The sequence below is a fragment of the Panthera pardus genome, unplaced genomic scaffold, assembly GCF_024362965.1.
Source record: "Panthera pardus isolate Hobbes unplaced genomic scaffold, ASM2436296v1 HiC_scaffold_13, whole genome shotgun sequence".
Classification (NCBI taxonomy): Eukaryota; Metazoa; Chordata; class Mammalia; order Carnivora; family Felidae; genus Panthera; species Panthera pardus.
In genome coordinates this window covers 122,951,827-122,968,358 of record NW_026526688.1, presented here as the reverse complement: position 1 = coordinate 122,968,358, position 16,532 = coordinate 122,951,827, and the positions used below count along the sequence as shown (strand labels likewise).

The window sequence follows — 16,532 nt, the reverse complement described above, 5'->3', positions numbered from 1 at the left end:
TCTGATTCACCCCTGATTTTATGTTTCTGAAATTCTTCTCCTTTGAAGTATTGTCTGAAGCAAAGGAGCAACCAACAGTGTTCAGGACTTAAGTCATCCCTACTTATATCAAAGTAACTTTTTAGACTAAGGCTGCTCACATTTATAGAATATGATCTCTGAGGGCTTAGGTAGCTTATTGGAAAAGACAATCCATACTCCACTCCTACTTCTTTTTTATGGCATTAAGGAATCTTTCAAGTTTTGGAGTGGATTTTCATCATTTTGGCATCGATCTGGTGTCAAAAGCAGTGTAACAAGAGAACAAATCAAAACTGTTAAGCCATATTAAGATTTGTTTTTCTCCTTTCTTTTAAAGTTTGAATTTGCAAACTTTTTTATTTGGTATCAATGGATATTTACCTGAAACTAGAGAGTAGAACCTCACTCCTGTATTTATTTAACTGTTCATTCAGTCACACATTCATTCAATCAAGTGTTCTTAGGTACTGGGCATTATACTGTATACGGTGTTTGTGGTTGTTAATCTGCACTGTCCCTGCCCTCAAGGAGCTTACTATTATACTTTAGCTTATACTCAAGGGTGAGATGGAAATTTATTTTTTATTTATTTTTATTTTTTAAAGTCTATTTATTTGGCGGGGGGTGGCAAAGAGAGAGGGGGAGAGAGAAAATTCCAAGCAGACTCCATGCTGTTAGCATGTCATGAACCATGAGATCATGACAGCCAAAATCAAGGCGGAAGTTTAACCAACTGAGTCACCCAGGAGCCATGGAAATTTGTTTTTTAAACAAATTTACAAACAAGCATATAATTATAAATTGTCATAATTTCTTGTATCAGAAAGTAATGGAATAAGGTGAGGGACTAATTTAAATTAGAGGCATAAACTCTGGGTGGGATAAAGCATTTTCAGACAGTCAAGATTTCAAAATATTTACCTCCTATATATATTACAGTTCTCTTAGGAAGCTGCTAGAGGATGCTTCTATCAAATCAAAACAAGTGAAAGCAAAAGGATGTAGGTAACAGAGGAGAAGAAAGTATCAAGATAATGATAAAAAATAAATTCTAGGATATCAGCTGTGCCCCCAAAACAGAAGCAAATCTATATTGGATTTGGTCAGAATTCTCTGAAAATTCTGGATAAATTATTGGGAACTCTGAAGCAGCAAAGCAAATTAAGAAGATAATTGGAAAGAAATGGAATGGATTACTGTTGTATTTTGGGGGTAGATTGGTAGACTTTGGTAATTCATTGGATGTAGAATTAAATGAGAACAAGTGAGCAATGACTCCTAGATTTCTGCCTGCATAGATGGATAGATAAACTGTTCATTTACCAAGTAAAGGAAGTCTAGAAGAAGACAGATTTCAGGTAATACCAGAAGTCCTTTTTAGACATGGAGTTTGGATGCTACAGGGGGGAGTATTCAAATGGAGATGTCAAGTGACCAGTTAAATAAATAGCTTGAGGCACAGAAGAGGGCTAGAGATGTGACTGTATAACTATCAACATAGAGGAGCAGTTTTGATGCTATGAAAGGGAATTAGATTTTCTGAGATGAGAGTAACAACCAAAATAAGGTAAGAAAGAAAAGGATCAAGTCCCAAGGAAATGGAATTTATAGAGTCTGGTGGAAAAGGAGGAGCAAGTTTGAAACTACAGAGGGTGGATGTAGGCCAAAGCTAGTTTGAAGTGGGTTTAAGAATGCATGTGAGTTGAGAAAGTAGAGACAGTGTATGTAGACAGTGCTATCAAGGAACTTGTTTGTGAAAGTGAACAGAGATTGGATGGTAGTTGAAGAACAGTGAAGTAGAAGAAAGTTGTTTTTAATACTGCTTTTTTTGTATAAGAAATATTAGAGCATATTTAATTGCAGATGATGAGGCTATAGAGCGAAGAGAGATTGAAGATGCTAAAGAGGCAAGCGGGACTGAGACCCCAAGCACATGTGAAGCATTGACCTTTAATAGTAGGCATATCATGCCAGTGCAAGAGCATACCACTTTAATGATCTGAGGGTAATAATAAGTCACCTTTACTTCAGCCATGTAAAAATGCAGCCTAATAAGAGTAATTTTTCTTCTTTGGCTAAAAGCCTTGAAACTATGAATTTATAACTTAGTAATTTAATTGTTGCTATGGTTACACCTATATGTTATGCTGGTGAACATTTTTTTACAGCCTTGAATAAAACTGGGTTAGAACGTTTTCTTTAATGCCATTTTTCCTTTTCAAGAGCATTTAAACTGTATCTGATAGTTCCTGTATTTGAAAAGTATTTGCATTTATCAGTAATGGTACAAAATGAGCATGTATTGAAAGTAATGGAATACAGTTACTGTGTTTAAATTTTATTTGCTTACTCTATATGTCCCTCTCCTTTTTTGCAGAGTCAAGTAAAGAACAGTTTGCCAGTACAAACATTGCTGAAGAACTGGTAAAACTCTTCAAGAAACAAATAGAACATGATAAAAGGGAAATGATTTTTGAAGTCCTTGCTCCATTGGCAGAAAATGGTGAGAAATTAAATGCACCTCTTGATTATTTATCATGTATGCTTTCCATTCTTCCTGATATTATTGAATTGCCAGATATTTAACTCAAAGCCCTTCTTTGCTTTATTAATGATGTGTTAAGTTTTATTTTGGGTGTCCATAACTTTAGCTACATTATCTACTCGATTACTATATCTACATTGGCCAAAGCTACTTACCAAGTTTCTTTGATTTTAGAGTCTTGCCAAACATCGTTCTGTAGCTTACACATTTTTGTGCCCATCTGGAAAAGGCACCAGAGAGGCTGAACTCCACTTATGTAACCTTGCAGGGCAAAGGGACAGTGTAGACACTGGTAAACTATTCCCATCTTTGCATTAAAAAATCTTAAGGGATACACCATTGGAATAAGAGTGAACCAGAGTAAACAAAACGTCCCGTATAATTTTTCAGATACAGTGTCTAGCATAATCAGAGAAGACCAGATACATGAGGAGACAAGATATTGTAAGCAAGAACCAGCACAAAGAACAGGCAACCACAGCAAATCTCCAGATATTGAAATTATTAGACAGTGATTCACAGGTATGCTTATTATGTTCAGAGAGTGAAAGGCAAGCTTGAAACATTTAGAAGGAAACTAAAAACTATAAAAGGTAACATAGCAGACTTGAAAAAGAAACAATTAGAAATTCCTGAATTGGAACAATACAGCCCCAAATAAGAACCTAATGGATGCGTTTAACAGCAGATTAAATATAGTTGTTTTAGAGAACCAGTGAACTGGAAGATAGACTGGAAGGAAATCCACAATGAAGTATAAAGAGAAAATAATCAGCATACATAAAAAAGAGAATAAGAAGTACAGAGGATACAGTGAGAAGGTCTCATATACATTGTTTGGAGTTCCAGAAAGTGCAGGGGGGGAAGCAGAGGCAATATTTTTTTTTTTTTAATTTTGGCATAGAATTTACCAGAAATTGTGAAAGATAACAAAGATTCAAAAACTCAAATGAATCTAAAACCTGATAAAAAGAAATCTACATTTTTTTTTATACTGAAACTACAGGAAACTAATGACAAAAATCTTAAAAGTAGCCAGGAAAATAATAGATTATCCTAAAAGAGGTGATAGTTTGACTGATTGTTAATCTTCCAGCACAACAATGAAAGTCAGATGACAATGAAACATCTTCTATGTGATGAAAAAATAAATAAATAAATGCCAACCTAGAATTCTAAACCCAATGAAAGCATCCTTCAAAACTAAAGACAAAATAAAGATATTTTCAGAGTAAAAACTGAGAAAGTTCACCACTGACTTTTAAGGTGATTACTAAAATAATTTTTAAAAACAACATGTAACTGCCAAACTAATGGAAGGATTTATGGGAAGATTTTTTTTATCTTTATTAAAAAAATTTTTTTTTTAATCTTTATTTATTTTTTGAGAGAGAGACAGTGTGAGCAGGGGAGGAGCTGAGGGGAGGGAGACACAGAATCTGAAGCAGGCTCCAGGCTCTGAGCTGTCAGCACAGAGCCCTACGCGGGGCTTGAACTCCCGAACCGTGAGATCATGACCTGAGCCGAAGTCAGACGCCTAACCACTAAGCCACCCAGGCGCCCCTATGTTTATGTATTTTTGAGAGAGAGACAGAGCACGAGTGGGGGAAGGACAGAGAAAGAGGGAGACACAGTACCTGAAGCAGGCTCAATGCTCTGAGCTGTCAGCACAGAGCCTGACTGGGGGCTTGAACTCAGGAGCTGTGAGATCATGACCTGAGCCAAAGCCAGATGTGTAATTGACTGAATCACCCAGGCGCCCTGGAAAGATTGTTTCTTTAAATACACCTTCAATCAATACACCTTCAATAACAGAAAAGAGGAGAGAAAAAGGAACATAGAACAGGGGTTACAAATACAGCATAAAAAATATATTAGATTTAAGACACAGTATTACAGTAATTACATTAAATGTACTTGACCTAAATGCTTTAATTAAAAGACCAGTTGTCAGCTGAATTTTAACAATCAACTATACTTTTGGGATGCCTTGGTGGTTCAGTCGGTGGAGCATCCAACTCTTGATTTCAGCTCAAGTTATGATCTAACGGTTTGCGGGTTCGAGCTTGTGTCGGGTTCTGCGCTGGCAGCATGGAGCCTGTTTGGGATTCTCTTTATTTCCTTCTCTCTCTGCCTCTCCCCTACTTGCTCTTTCTCTCTCTCAAATAAATAAATAAAACTTTTTTTTAATTAAAAAATTTTTTTTTAAAAATTAACTATACTTTTTAAAACAAACAACCCATTTGTTAAATATAAGGAGATTTAAAAGATTTAGAATAAAAGGATTTAAAAAATCATTCAAACTTAAAGAAGGCTGAGATAGTAATATTTAATATTAAATAGAATTTAAGATTAAAAGACTCAATAGAAATAAGGTGACTTATGGTGATGAAAGTTTAATTCAACTGTGAGCTATAATAAATATACATTACCCCAAAACATATGAAGGCAAAATACTCAGAACTATGAAGAGAAATAGAAAAATTCATAAATATCATGGGAGCTTTTAATGCCTCTGAGTAATTTATACTACAAGCAGATTAAGAAAAACAACAAGGATATAGAAAATGTGAACAACATGATTAAGAAAATTGATTTAATGGATGTATTTTAGAGTACTGCACCCAGCTGCAGGGCCCTTTCTTTTCAAATACACATGAGATATATAAAACATGCATAGTTATGAAAAAGTTTTAACAAATTTCAAAGGATTGCAACCTTATGGAGTATATTCTCTGACTTAAGTGAATTGTCTAATAATAAAAAGATAACTAGGAAATCCATTTATACTTACATATTTAACAATATACTTCGAATACCTCAGAGGTCAAAGAAGAATCATGTTGGAAATTAGAAAATTTTCTAATAATGAAAGCAATGCTATATTTTAAATCTTATGTAGGTAAAGTCATACTTGGAAAGAAATCTGAAGAGCTGAAATTAATAAAATAGAAAATTCATAATGCGATATCGGTGTATAATCACTAAAATTCAGTCTGAAAGACTAAATAAAACTGGTAAAGCCCTGCTAGGATTAATCAAGGAAAAAAAAAAGAAAAAGGAGAGAGAGCAAGAAAAGGCATAGATAACCAAAATCAAGAATGAAAAAGGAGATCTCACTATACAGATCTTATATCAAATACCAACAGACACCATTTATAAGAATAAAGGCCAGTCTCACCAAGAACATAGATCTAAAATTCCCCTTCAAATTTTAGCAAGCCAAATCTAATAATATATTCAAAATTAATCATTATAGCAAAATGGATTTATTCTGAAAATACAAAGCAGTTTAATATTCAAAATGCAATGAATATAATTTGTATTAAAACTTGTTAAAAGAGAAATCAAATGATCTTCAGAAAAGAAAGCATCTGGTAAGATTAACTATCCATTCATGATTTTAAAAAACTCTTTGCAAGCCAGCACTAAAAGAGAGTGAGAAGGATATATATCAGAAGCCTACAGAAAGTATCATACTCAATGGTGAAACAAAAAGTATTTCCCTTGAGTTCATGAATAAGAAAAATCATTCCTGCTTCTGTTTATTATTGTCTTATGGGAACTAACCAGTGCAGTAGAGAAAAGATACAGGAAAGACATCAAACAAATAAATAACATATACCTCCTTATTCATAGATGATATGGTTATATATGTCAAAAATTCAAAAGAATATTTTGAATTAAAAGAAGAGTTTTTTAATTAGAATGAGTTATGTTGGGGTGCCTGGGTGGCTAAGTTGGTTGAGCGGCCAACTTCGGCTCAGGTCATGATCTCGTGGTCCATGAGTTCGAGCCCTGGATGGGGCTCTGTGCTGACAGTTCAGAGCCTGGAGCCTGCTTCAGATTCTGTGTCTCCCTCTCTCTCTGCCCCTCCCCAACTCATGCTCTCTCTGTCAAAAATAAACAAACATTAAAAAAAAAATTTAGAATGAGTTATGTTGCTAGCCAAAGCAAAACATAAGCAAACAAAAACTCAAAAACATTTTATTCCTATAAATCAGCCAAAAAATAGTTACAAAATGCATTTTTAAGAAATATATTATTTATAAAGCATAAAAAACAAAATACTTTAAGAATGGACTAATAAAAGTTGTGCAGGGTCTCTTGTAGAAAACTGTAGAAAAACATCAAGAGATGATATGTTGTAAAAGTATTATATCTCCCCATATTGATCTGTAGACTCAGTGGAATTCTAACCAAATCTCAGAAGACCAGGTATAGCCAAGACACTGAAAGAGAACAAAGTAGCAAAACTGGTTTTACTGCATAACAATAATAAAACTTTATTCTGATAAAACTATAATAATTAAAAGGCAGTGTGGTATTGGTGCTAGGCTGAATGAGAAGACCAGTAGAACAGGATACCCCAGAAACAAATGGATGCATTAATAGGTGCTTATTTTATTAGGAGGAAGAAAAGTTGTCACTGCAAAACAGTGTGGAATGAAGTCTTTTCAATAAACAATGCTGGGAATATGGGGGGAAAAATCAATTGAAGACACGTATATTAACTCCCATTTCATACTGTACTAAAAAAAGGTATTCAGATAGATTATTAAGCGAAATGGAAAAGTTAAAACCAGAAAGCATACCTTAAAAAATAGAAGATAGAAGAATATCATCATGGCCTTGGAGTATAGTTTTATTAGGTCACAACAATCTCAAGCATAAAGGAAAAGATTGATAAATTTGGCTAAAACTTTCTAATAATGAAAATGAAAGACACCAAAAAAACACCATTAAGAGTAAAAAGCAAGACAGTGTGTGAGAGAAGATATTTATAACACACATAATCAAAAGAGTGTGTAAATATATAAAAACTCCCACAAATCATTAAGAAAAATGTAGAAATTCCAGTGGGAAAATGCATAAAAAATTTAAATAGGCACTAGACAAAAGATACAATCCAAATGGCTAATAAACATGAAAATATGCTTAACTCATTAATAACTGAGATACAAAATAAAATCACAATAAAATACTACCATGTATCTACTGGAAAGTATAATAATATCAAATGTTGATGCGGTTGTGGAGTAGTGGAAACTCATTACGTGCTGGTGAGTGTGTACATTGGTACAATTTGGAAAACCAGATCTGTTGAGATGGAGATTGTATTCTGTGTGATCCAACAATTTTGCTCTTAAAGTGTACCCAGAAACATGCACATGTGCACCAGAAGCCATTACAGGAATGTTCTTAGCACTATTTATAATAATGAAAAATTAGAAACAACTCCTATCCATTAACAGTAGAATAAATAATGGTATATTCATATAATGGAAAAATATATACTTACAAAAAGGAATGAAGACAACTATAACCAGTAGTATAGATGAATCTTATAAACATTGAAAGGGAAAAGCCAACACTGAAAAATATGTATTGTAAGATTCCACTTATATAAAGTTCAAAAAAATGTAAAATTAAACTGGTTTTTAGGAATGCCCATTTGATAAAAAATAAGGAAAAGTATGACTATGATTACCATAAAAATCAAGTATTTAGAGGGCTGGAGGGAAGAATATGTGATAGGAAAAGGGAATGCACAGAGGGGCTTCCTGGGATGTTGGCAATGAATTTCTTGATCTAGGTAGTAGCTGCATGGTAATTTGCTTAATAATAATTAAGCTAATATGTATATTATGCACTTTTCTGCATTTGTGGCTTTTTTCACCATTTAGAAAAGATTTATATATATATAGATATATATATATATCTATATATATCTATATATATAGATATATATATACACACACACACACAGATACATATTATATACATACATACATATGCAAATAGTAGTTATAAAGATAGATGGTCCTTAGGCAGAATGGTGTTAATAAATGGTGCTGGGCTGTCTGCTTTGGCAGACTGCCTTGCTGATCTTCCTTAATAAGGCTATTGAAGCCTCCCACATATATATGTATATGATTAAAGTCAAACTGTGAGAGGAGAGATCTATAAATTTTAATCTTGACAGATTTAAAATTTTCTAAATGCCTTAGATCTTATTCTTTAGGCAGAAAGTTGTTTTTCATCTCATTTGGTGGTTTGGCCAAATGAAATTTTTATGGTGACCTTCAGTCAATTTTATGCCATAGAATTACCTGTAACCTTTCTTGTAATATGTCAAAATAACAGTTTTTCTTATATGTTTTCTCCTTTACTATCTTCACTTCTATCTTATAATCGTGCAGCAAATTGAATGATACCTTTGAAAACTTGTTTCTGGACTATCGTTAGTATATCACCCTTGGTTTTCCTTATGTGCAAAGGAGACATTTAAATTGGGATTTGTATAATTCAAGGTTTTTAGGAATTTTAAGGTTTTTTTTTTTTTTTAACATGGCTTTGATTCTAGTCACCACACATTTCTAGCCCTAGCATTCTGTAACCAAGGAAACGCCCTACTTTCAGCATAGCACAGTACAAGTGTACCTTTTAGAAAAATATTCCAGTTTGAATATTCTGTGTATTCTGGAGATAATATTCTAAAGATTATCAGTGATCCTGGTGTTAGGGGGAAATGAAACCTAAATTTTATATCTTAAAATTGCCCAAAAGAAAATGTCAAGTATAAAAAAGGTCTTTGTTTCTCCCAAATAATAATAACCTGAAGCTGCCATTGCTGTATATGTGCACATATACAGCTTAGGGAAACCAATGGCTAAAATAAAATCCAACTAAAAAATAAAATTTAAGTTTAAAAATTTCTATGTAGCAAGTTTCTAAGGTCAGTTCATCTACATTTATTGTAAGCTGTATAAATATACCCAGAGCATGTAGGTAGACCAGTTTAGGTCAAAATACAAAGATGAAAGAAGTATGTCTACTCTAATGAGGGAGACAGATATGGATATGAATATAAAACCTGCAATTAAGTAAGTTCTATAATAAAAAAAAGTTATTAGGGGTGCAAACAATTTGATAAGAGTAGAACTTACTATGAAGAAAATTGTTAACAATATAATTGGGATGTAAATTTTTCTGTTAAAATACCTTCACACTGTTGGTTATCAGAAAGCTCAAAAGTTATTTTTTTCTTTCAACTTTTATTATGGAAATTTTAAAACCTATTCAGATGTAGTGAGAATATAGTCTAATGAACCACCAAAGATCCATCACCCAAGCAAACTTGAAATTAATGAAAACCTGAAGTCCTTTTTCAAAACATGGCTTTTAAAGTTCAGAAAGTTACAGATTTATTAACTGCCTTAGAAAAGTAACATCTAGGGGCACCTAGGTGTCTCAGTCTGTAGAGCGTCCGACTTCAGCTCAGGTCATGATCTCATGGTTCGTGGGTTTGAGCTCCATGTAGGGCTCTGTGCTGACAGCTCAGAGCCTGGAGCCTGCTTCAGGTTCTATGTCTCCCTCTCTCTCTTCCCCTCCCCCACTCACACTCTGTCTCTCTCAAAAAAAATAAATAAATAAACATTTTAAAAATTAGAAAAATAACATCTATACAAGTATGAATCCAAATACATACGTATGGTATAGTTTGAAATTTACTAATAGCTCTTTACTTTTCAATAACTTTCTATTCACATGCCATTAGTGAGTATATTTTTACTTTATATAACAGCATATCTGTTTTAGTTTAAACAGTGTATTTAATAGTATTACCTTTTTAAAACATGAGCATAATATCTACAATAACAGTGGAGTGCTATTACTTTCCTTCAAAGCTGAGAATCAATTTGTTTAGGTGCTGCAGACATTGCAAAAAGTGCCCTAATGTCAAGTAAAAAAGAAAAGTGAAATAAAACTTTTGTGTATATAACCTGCACTGTCAGATAGTTCCTCTTGAAACTCAAATCTTCAAACATGTATTATGTAATCATGCATTTTCATGATTTCTTATAAGTCTTCATAATAGGTTGCTTATACCAGAACTTCTGTTTCATCTCAAGTTTTGGTTATTTTGTTCACATTATTTTTTAGATGCTATTAAACTACAGCTGGTGGAAGCAGGGCTGGTAGAATGTCTACTAGAGATTGTTCAGGAGAAAGTGGATAGTGAAAAAGAGGATGATATTGCTGAGCTCAAAACTGCTTCAGATCTAATGGTTTTATTACTTCTTGGAGGTGAGTTATAATTTAAGTCAACCTAAGAACATGATTATTAGATTTTTTTTAATGTATTGTCTCTTTTGTGAACACTATATATATTAGGCATTTTCTCATTTTCCTGCCTCATTTAATCCTGGTGTGATGATTTGAAACCTTAAACACATCATGAAGAGAACTAGAGATAGTGAACCTGGAAAAGAGGAGTTTTCACTATCTTACAATATTCAAAGAGCTGTCATAGGACAACTGTGGCACTAAAAGCTAGAGGGCTACTTGGGACTTAGACTAGAAAAATCCTAAACTCTTTTATAAAAAGAGTCATTACTTGTCCTTTCATGAAATATCATTTCTGAAGTATATAGTTATCCAGTTGGATATTCATTTAGGAATATAGATTTGTTGCTCTATATTCTTTTCCTGTTATCTGTTTGTTTCATTTACTTCCAGATGAATCCATGCAGAAATTATTTGAAGGAGGAAAAGGTAATGTGTTTCAAAGGGTGCTGTCCTGGATTCCATCAAATAACCACCAGCTACAGCTTGCTGGAGCACTGGCCATTGCAAATTTTGCCAGAAATGGTAAGCATCTCATATTATCCTTTTTAAATCAGATGTTCTATTTTGTTTTTGTTTTTGTTCACCGTTACATGTACTAAAACGAACAGTTCAGAAGTTAGTATGAAGTGTACTGCTACCTTAATTTTTTAGAGATACGAAATACTTAGTGTTTGTTTTTGTTTTTGTTTTTTTAAAGTAAGCTCTGCTTACCAACATGGGGCTTGAGCTCACTACCCCAAGATCAAAATTCACATGTTATACCAGCTGAGCCAGCCAGGCACCCCTACTTAGTGCTGTTTCTAGCAAATTACATATTTTGTGCAATTTAACTAAGTCCTGGTATTTTAAAGATCATGAATAGTGATTGTAAAGTCCTTCTTTGAGTACTCTGTACTTTAGAGATCAGTAAATTTGAGTCCCATTCTAATATCCTCTTACCTGGGAGGATATGCTCTCTTGGCTGGTGATTGTTTTTTTAAGTTTTTATTTATTTATTTTGAGAGATAGAGAACGAACAGGGGAGGGGCAAAAAGAGAGGGGGGAACAGAGGATCCAAAGCGGGCTTTGTGCTGACAGCAGAGTGCCTGATGTGGGGCCCAAACCCATGAACCATGAGATCATGACCCAGACTGAAGTCAGTTGCTTAACCAACTGAACCACCTAGGCGCCCCGCCTGGTGATTTTTTAATTTAATAATGTGAGTATTATTTGTAGGGTTATTGTGCCTTATTTATCCTTTTATGCCTACTGAACTTAAGTGTGAGTAATCAATCCTCTCGTTTAGACTAGAATATTTAATTTGCTTTAATAACATTTCCAAGGCACCAGACCTTCATGTTCCTTTCTGAAGTCTGGAACTTCTGTTCAGTCTAGAAACTTATACTGTGTCTAGGAAAATCGGTTCTTCTTGTTTTTAGCTTGAATTTATTCTAATGTGAATTGTATATCATAATGGATGGCTTATTTCATTTTTACTTCCTTCTGAGGATGATCATTCACTCCTTAGTGATGTAATTAGGAATAGTAAAATATTGGTAATTGTTGAAGGTAAATGTGGAGTAGTGAGTGGTTCATTATAATATTCTCTCTGCTTTATACATACATATTTCAAAAGTTTTATCATTGAAAAATAAACATCAACCATGATAACAAAATATAGAGTACTGTCACTGTAACATTGGCAGGACTTAGGCCTACTTGACTATAAATGAAAATTATTGGTAGACATTTTAAGCATGTGGTTTCTATTTACTCATCTAATATATGGTCAGGCTCTATGCTACAGATTTCTCTGGTCATGACTTCTCACTCAATAAAGAAAAAAATCTATAAATCTGATGGGAGAAAGTATTGGAATTCATCTTATTTTCATGTAGTTCCATTTTCCCTAATGTATAATGGACAATTGATAGGCATCACTATTATAAAATATTTATAGGTATTTGTAAAGAGGAAAGGAAAAAATGCTTTTGTTTTGTTCAGATGGAAATTGTATCCATATGGTAGACAATGGAATTGTAGAAAAACTTATGGATTTACTGGACAGACATGTAGAAGATGGAAATGTAACTGTGCAGCATGCAGCATTAAGTGCCCTCAGAAATCTGGCCATTCCAGGTAAGACGTAAGAATGGTGAACAACTATGTAAGAAATAAGATCTATTGTTTTGGGAAGGTGTTTATTTTATGTGATTTGTGGACCTGCCCTGACCAAGAAAAAAAATCTTCAAATTATTTATATTTTTCTCACTAGTAAATGGAGATATATCAAATAAGTTTTCTAAGATTGTACAGGTATAATTGTTGTATTTGTTCAGATCATTCAAATATTCTGTTACCTTTTGTAAACTCCTAGATTTTCATCATATTGTATGGTTAAGCTTTTTTAAGCATCTTCAGTTGAGGTAGGATAATAGCATCATTTAAGAGAGTCCCTATAAGAATGACTTTTAGGGGGGTTTTCCCCTTCTATATAAGCAGACATAATTTTTAAAAATAGCCTTAATGTGTCTTTGGATTAAAGACACTTTGAGCCATGAAATCACATTATCATGGTAAATAGTACAGGAGATAAAGCTATTATTCTACTTTCTAAAAATAAATTTCTGATTAGGTAAAATAGTATAACTGTATGATGATACAATCTATAAGATATCAATTTGCTTCATATAACAGATTAATATTGCTTATTAATGTCTATAACATCTATAGTAACACAATTGGATCAAGAACACAGGTAAAAAGAAACATTAAACCTGAGGAATTGTGCTTTTTGTAAATAAGAAGACAACATTGTCAGAGTTCCTTTTCAAATTGTTTAAGTGTTTTGAGATTAGGTTTAAAAAGCCAGTATGTATGATTTTGTATGTTATGCTCCTATAGGCAAACAAGATAATTACCCTCACCCCCAGTCCCATTCTTAAAATACACAGAAAAGCAACATGACCTTTAAGTAGAAAAATGTAACGTGGGGCCTTAAAAATAGTAAGACAATAAATGTATATTGAACTGAATGACTATCATCAAGAATGCTAGCACCATTTTAACTATATTCTTTTTCCTCTCCCTCTCTCTCTCTCTCTCTCTAGTTGTAAATAAAGCAAAGATGTTATCAGCTGGAGTCACCGAGGCAGTTTTGAAATTCCTTAAGTCCGAAATGCCCCCAGTTCAGTTCAAACTTCTGGGAACGTTGAGAATGTTAATAGATGCACAAGGTAAAAGAAATGCTTTCCCAAGGTACATTTTTGGTATGACAGTCAGTGTGCCTTAGTTGAAAAGGACTTGTTTTTAGCTTTGAGAATTATGTAATCATAAAGATAAATGGCAAATAAAAGGCAAAAAGAGATTGGTTTTAGAGCTCCATTCATTAATCCCCATGCTTGGTTATAATTGACTTTAAATGGAAATTATAGTGCATCTCTTTATTGTACATATAATCCTGGTTTATCACTGATTCATTAGCAGTTCTGAAGGGTTTTTATGTTTTAGTATTTCATACCCATTTTTACTTTGTCTTAAGAATCATGTTTCAATATACTGACAGTCGAAATTTTTTTAAATTCGTTTGGCAAACAGGGAGATCATTTTTCTGTTTACAGAAACAACCATGAAAACCACTGCTTGGAATGAGTTACGTTTATTTACTTATTTCTAAATTCTAAACCTTTGTCTGTATTGATTCCTCAGAGTCCTTCTGATACTCTTTGTTGTATTTTGCCAGAGTACTAACAGACTACCAGGCTGAACCACAAGAGTATAAAATTGTATTTTTGTATTTTGTATGAAAGTCCACAACTTTATAGAAAAAGCTAAACAGTCCATCAGATACGGAGTATTCGCAGTTCTTAATAAAATCATTGTGCTGTGGTTTTAGATGTATAGTTTCCTTTTGCACTCTTACAGTCTGTGCCAGGTGCTTCAGTTGGTTGCCTATCAGTGATTGTTTCTTTTGTGGTTTGCCTTCTTTCCTATAGCAGAAGCTGCTGAACAACTGGGAAAGAATGTTAAATTAGTGGAGCGTTTGGTGGAATGGTGTGAAGCCAAAGATCATGCTGGTGTGATGGGGGAGTCAAACAGACTGCTGTCTGCCCTCATACGACACAGTAAATCAAAAGTAAGTTCCAGAGGAAACCATTTGCTGGAAAACCTGCAAGTAGCCCCTTTGGAAACTCAATATCATAGATCCTATAAATAAGCTTGCATTTCACTATTTATATATAAATACATTACAGGTGTACCTCAGAAATATCATATAGGTTCAGTTCCAGAACACTGCAATAAAGTGAAAATGCAGCAAAGCAAGTCAAATGAACATTTTGGTTTCCCAATGTATATAAAGTTGTGTTTACACTATATTGTAGTCTCTTAAGTGTGCAATAACATGTTTTAAAAAATCATTTTTATGCCTTCATTAAAAAAACTCTTTATGCCTAAAAATGCTAACCGTCATCTGAGCTTTCAGTGAGTTGTCAATCACTGATCGTACATCACCATAACAAACATAATAATAATGAAAAGGTTTGAAATTTTGTGAGAATTACCAAAAGGTGATGCAGGCATAAAGTGAGCAAATGCTGTTGGAAAAATGGCTGACAGACTTGCTTAACACAGGGCTGCTACAAACCTTCAGTTTGTAAAAAACACAGTATCTGTGAAACACAATAATAAAATGAAGTGCAATGAAATGAGGGATGCCTGTGATCCAGAATTCTGAAAAAAGAACTGAAAATTGAGGCTTTTAATTAGTTCTAGTCCATGATAGTTAAGAGTAAGGCTTTGGAATCAGAGAAGTTCACGTAGTATCCCCACTATTTACTTGGTCAAGTGTCTTTCACATCTCAGTGTATTAAACCTGGGGTGATACCCACCCGAAAGTGTTGTGAGAATGATTCAGTGAGATCACCTATATGAAGTACTCAACTGGAATGTAGGACAAAGTAAGCACTCAGTAAATGGAATCACCATAAATGTTGATGTTATTATTTTTACCACTATCCTCAGTGTAAAATATCTTCTGTGTACCAAGCACTGACCAAGCTAGCTAATGATATTAAAAATTAAATGATATCTAGATAGTATATGGTGCCCTGAACTCACAAAGTTGGATGAAATCCATTCTTATAGCAGTGTCCAGTCTAGTATGTGTCTGACATGTGGTTGATAACCTGTGTTTGTTCAGTGAATGACTAAATGAATTATTTTAAAGATCATAATGGTGGGAAGCTAGGCCAGCTGATTTAGTATCTGTATTATATACCTTTTACTTTTTTTAAGCCTGTTATCCAGAGTGAGCCTTTTGACCATTTCACTTATGTCCATGGGAAAATGCATCACAACTTCTTAACCTAATCTTGGAACTAAATTCATTAAACTGTTAGACTAAATTGAGATTTGAGGCTTTTCTGCTAATATTTATCACAGGGTTCCCTTTCCCTCATCTAAACCCCTACTCTCCCCTCCCCCAGCAAAAAAGCTTTCCGGTACCCATTAAGCATCCATCACATGTAGGTGCTTTAAAAAGACAAGAGCAACATTACATTGTACCTTTCTAGGGTGTGTGTGTGTGTGTGTGTGTGTGTAACAAAAACAATTTCCCCCATAGAATCTTTTTTTTTTATTTCAAGTTTTTATTTAAATTCTAGTTAGTGTAACAAAAGGGACGCCTGGGTGGCTCAGTCGGTTAAGCATCTGACTGTTGATTTCAGCTCAGGTCATAATCTCAGGGTTCGTGGGTTCAAGCCCCACATCCGGTTCTGCACTGACAGTGCACAGCTTGCTTGGGATTCTCTCTCTCCCTCTTTCTGCCTCTCCCTCACTTGTGCACTCTTTCTCT

At 33.8% G+C, this 16,532-nt stretch overlaps 1 protein-coding gene across 5 annotated transcripts in view; it reads left to right on the top strand.

The window, feature by feature from the left end:
- RAP1GDS1 (Rap1 GTPase-GDP dissociation stimulator 1) overlaps positions 1 to 16,532 on the top strand; it is a 167,935-nt gene that overhangs the window by 130,333 nt on the left and 21,070 nt on the right. For 4 of the 5 annotated variants that reach the window (XM_019415478.2, XM_019415496.2, XM_019415512.2 and 1 more), the window contains 6 exons: positions 2,399 to 2,524; positions 10,514 to 10,657; positions 11,090 to 11,221; positions 12,683 to 12,817; positions 13,789 to 13,914; positions 14,674 to 14,813. In XM_019415478.2, the coding sequence (XP_019271023.1) occupies positions 2,399 to 2,524; positions 10,514 to 10,657; positions 11,090 to 11,221; positions 12,683 to 12,817; positions 13,789 to 13,914; positions 14,674 to 14,813 (803 nt within the window). The remainder of the gene's footprint in view (positions 1 to 2,398; positions 2,525 to 10,513; positions 10,658 to 11,089; positions 11,222 to 12,682; positions 12,818 to 13,788; positions 13,915 to 14,673; positions 14,814 to 16,532) is intronic. The other variant, XM_019415489.2, reaches the window with a different exon arrangement.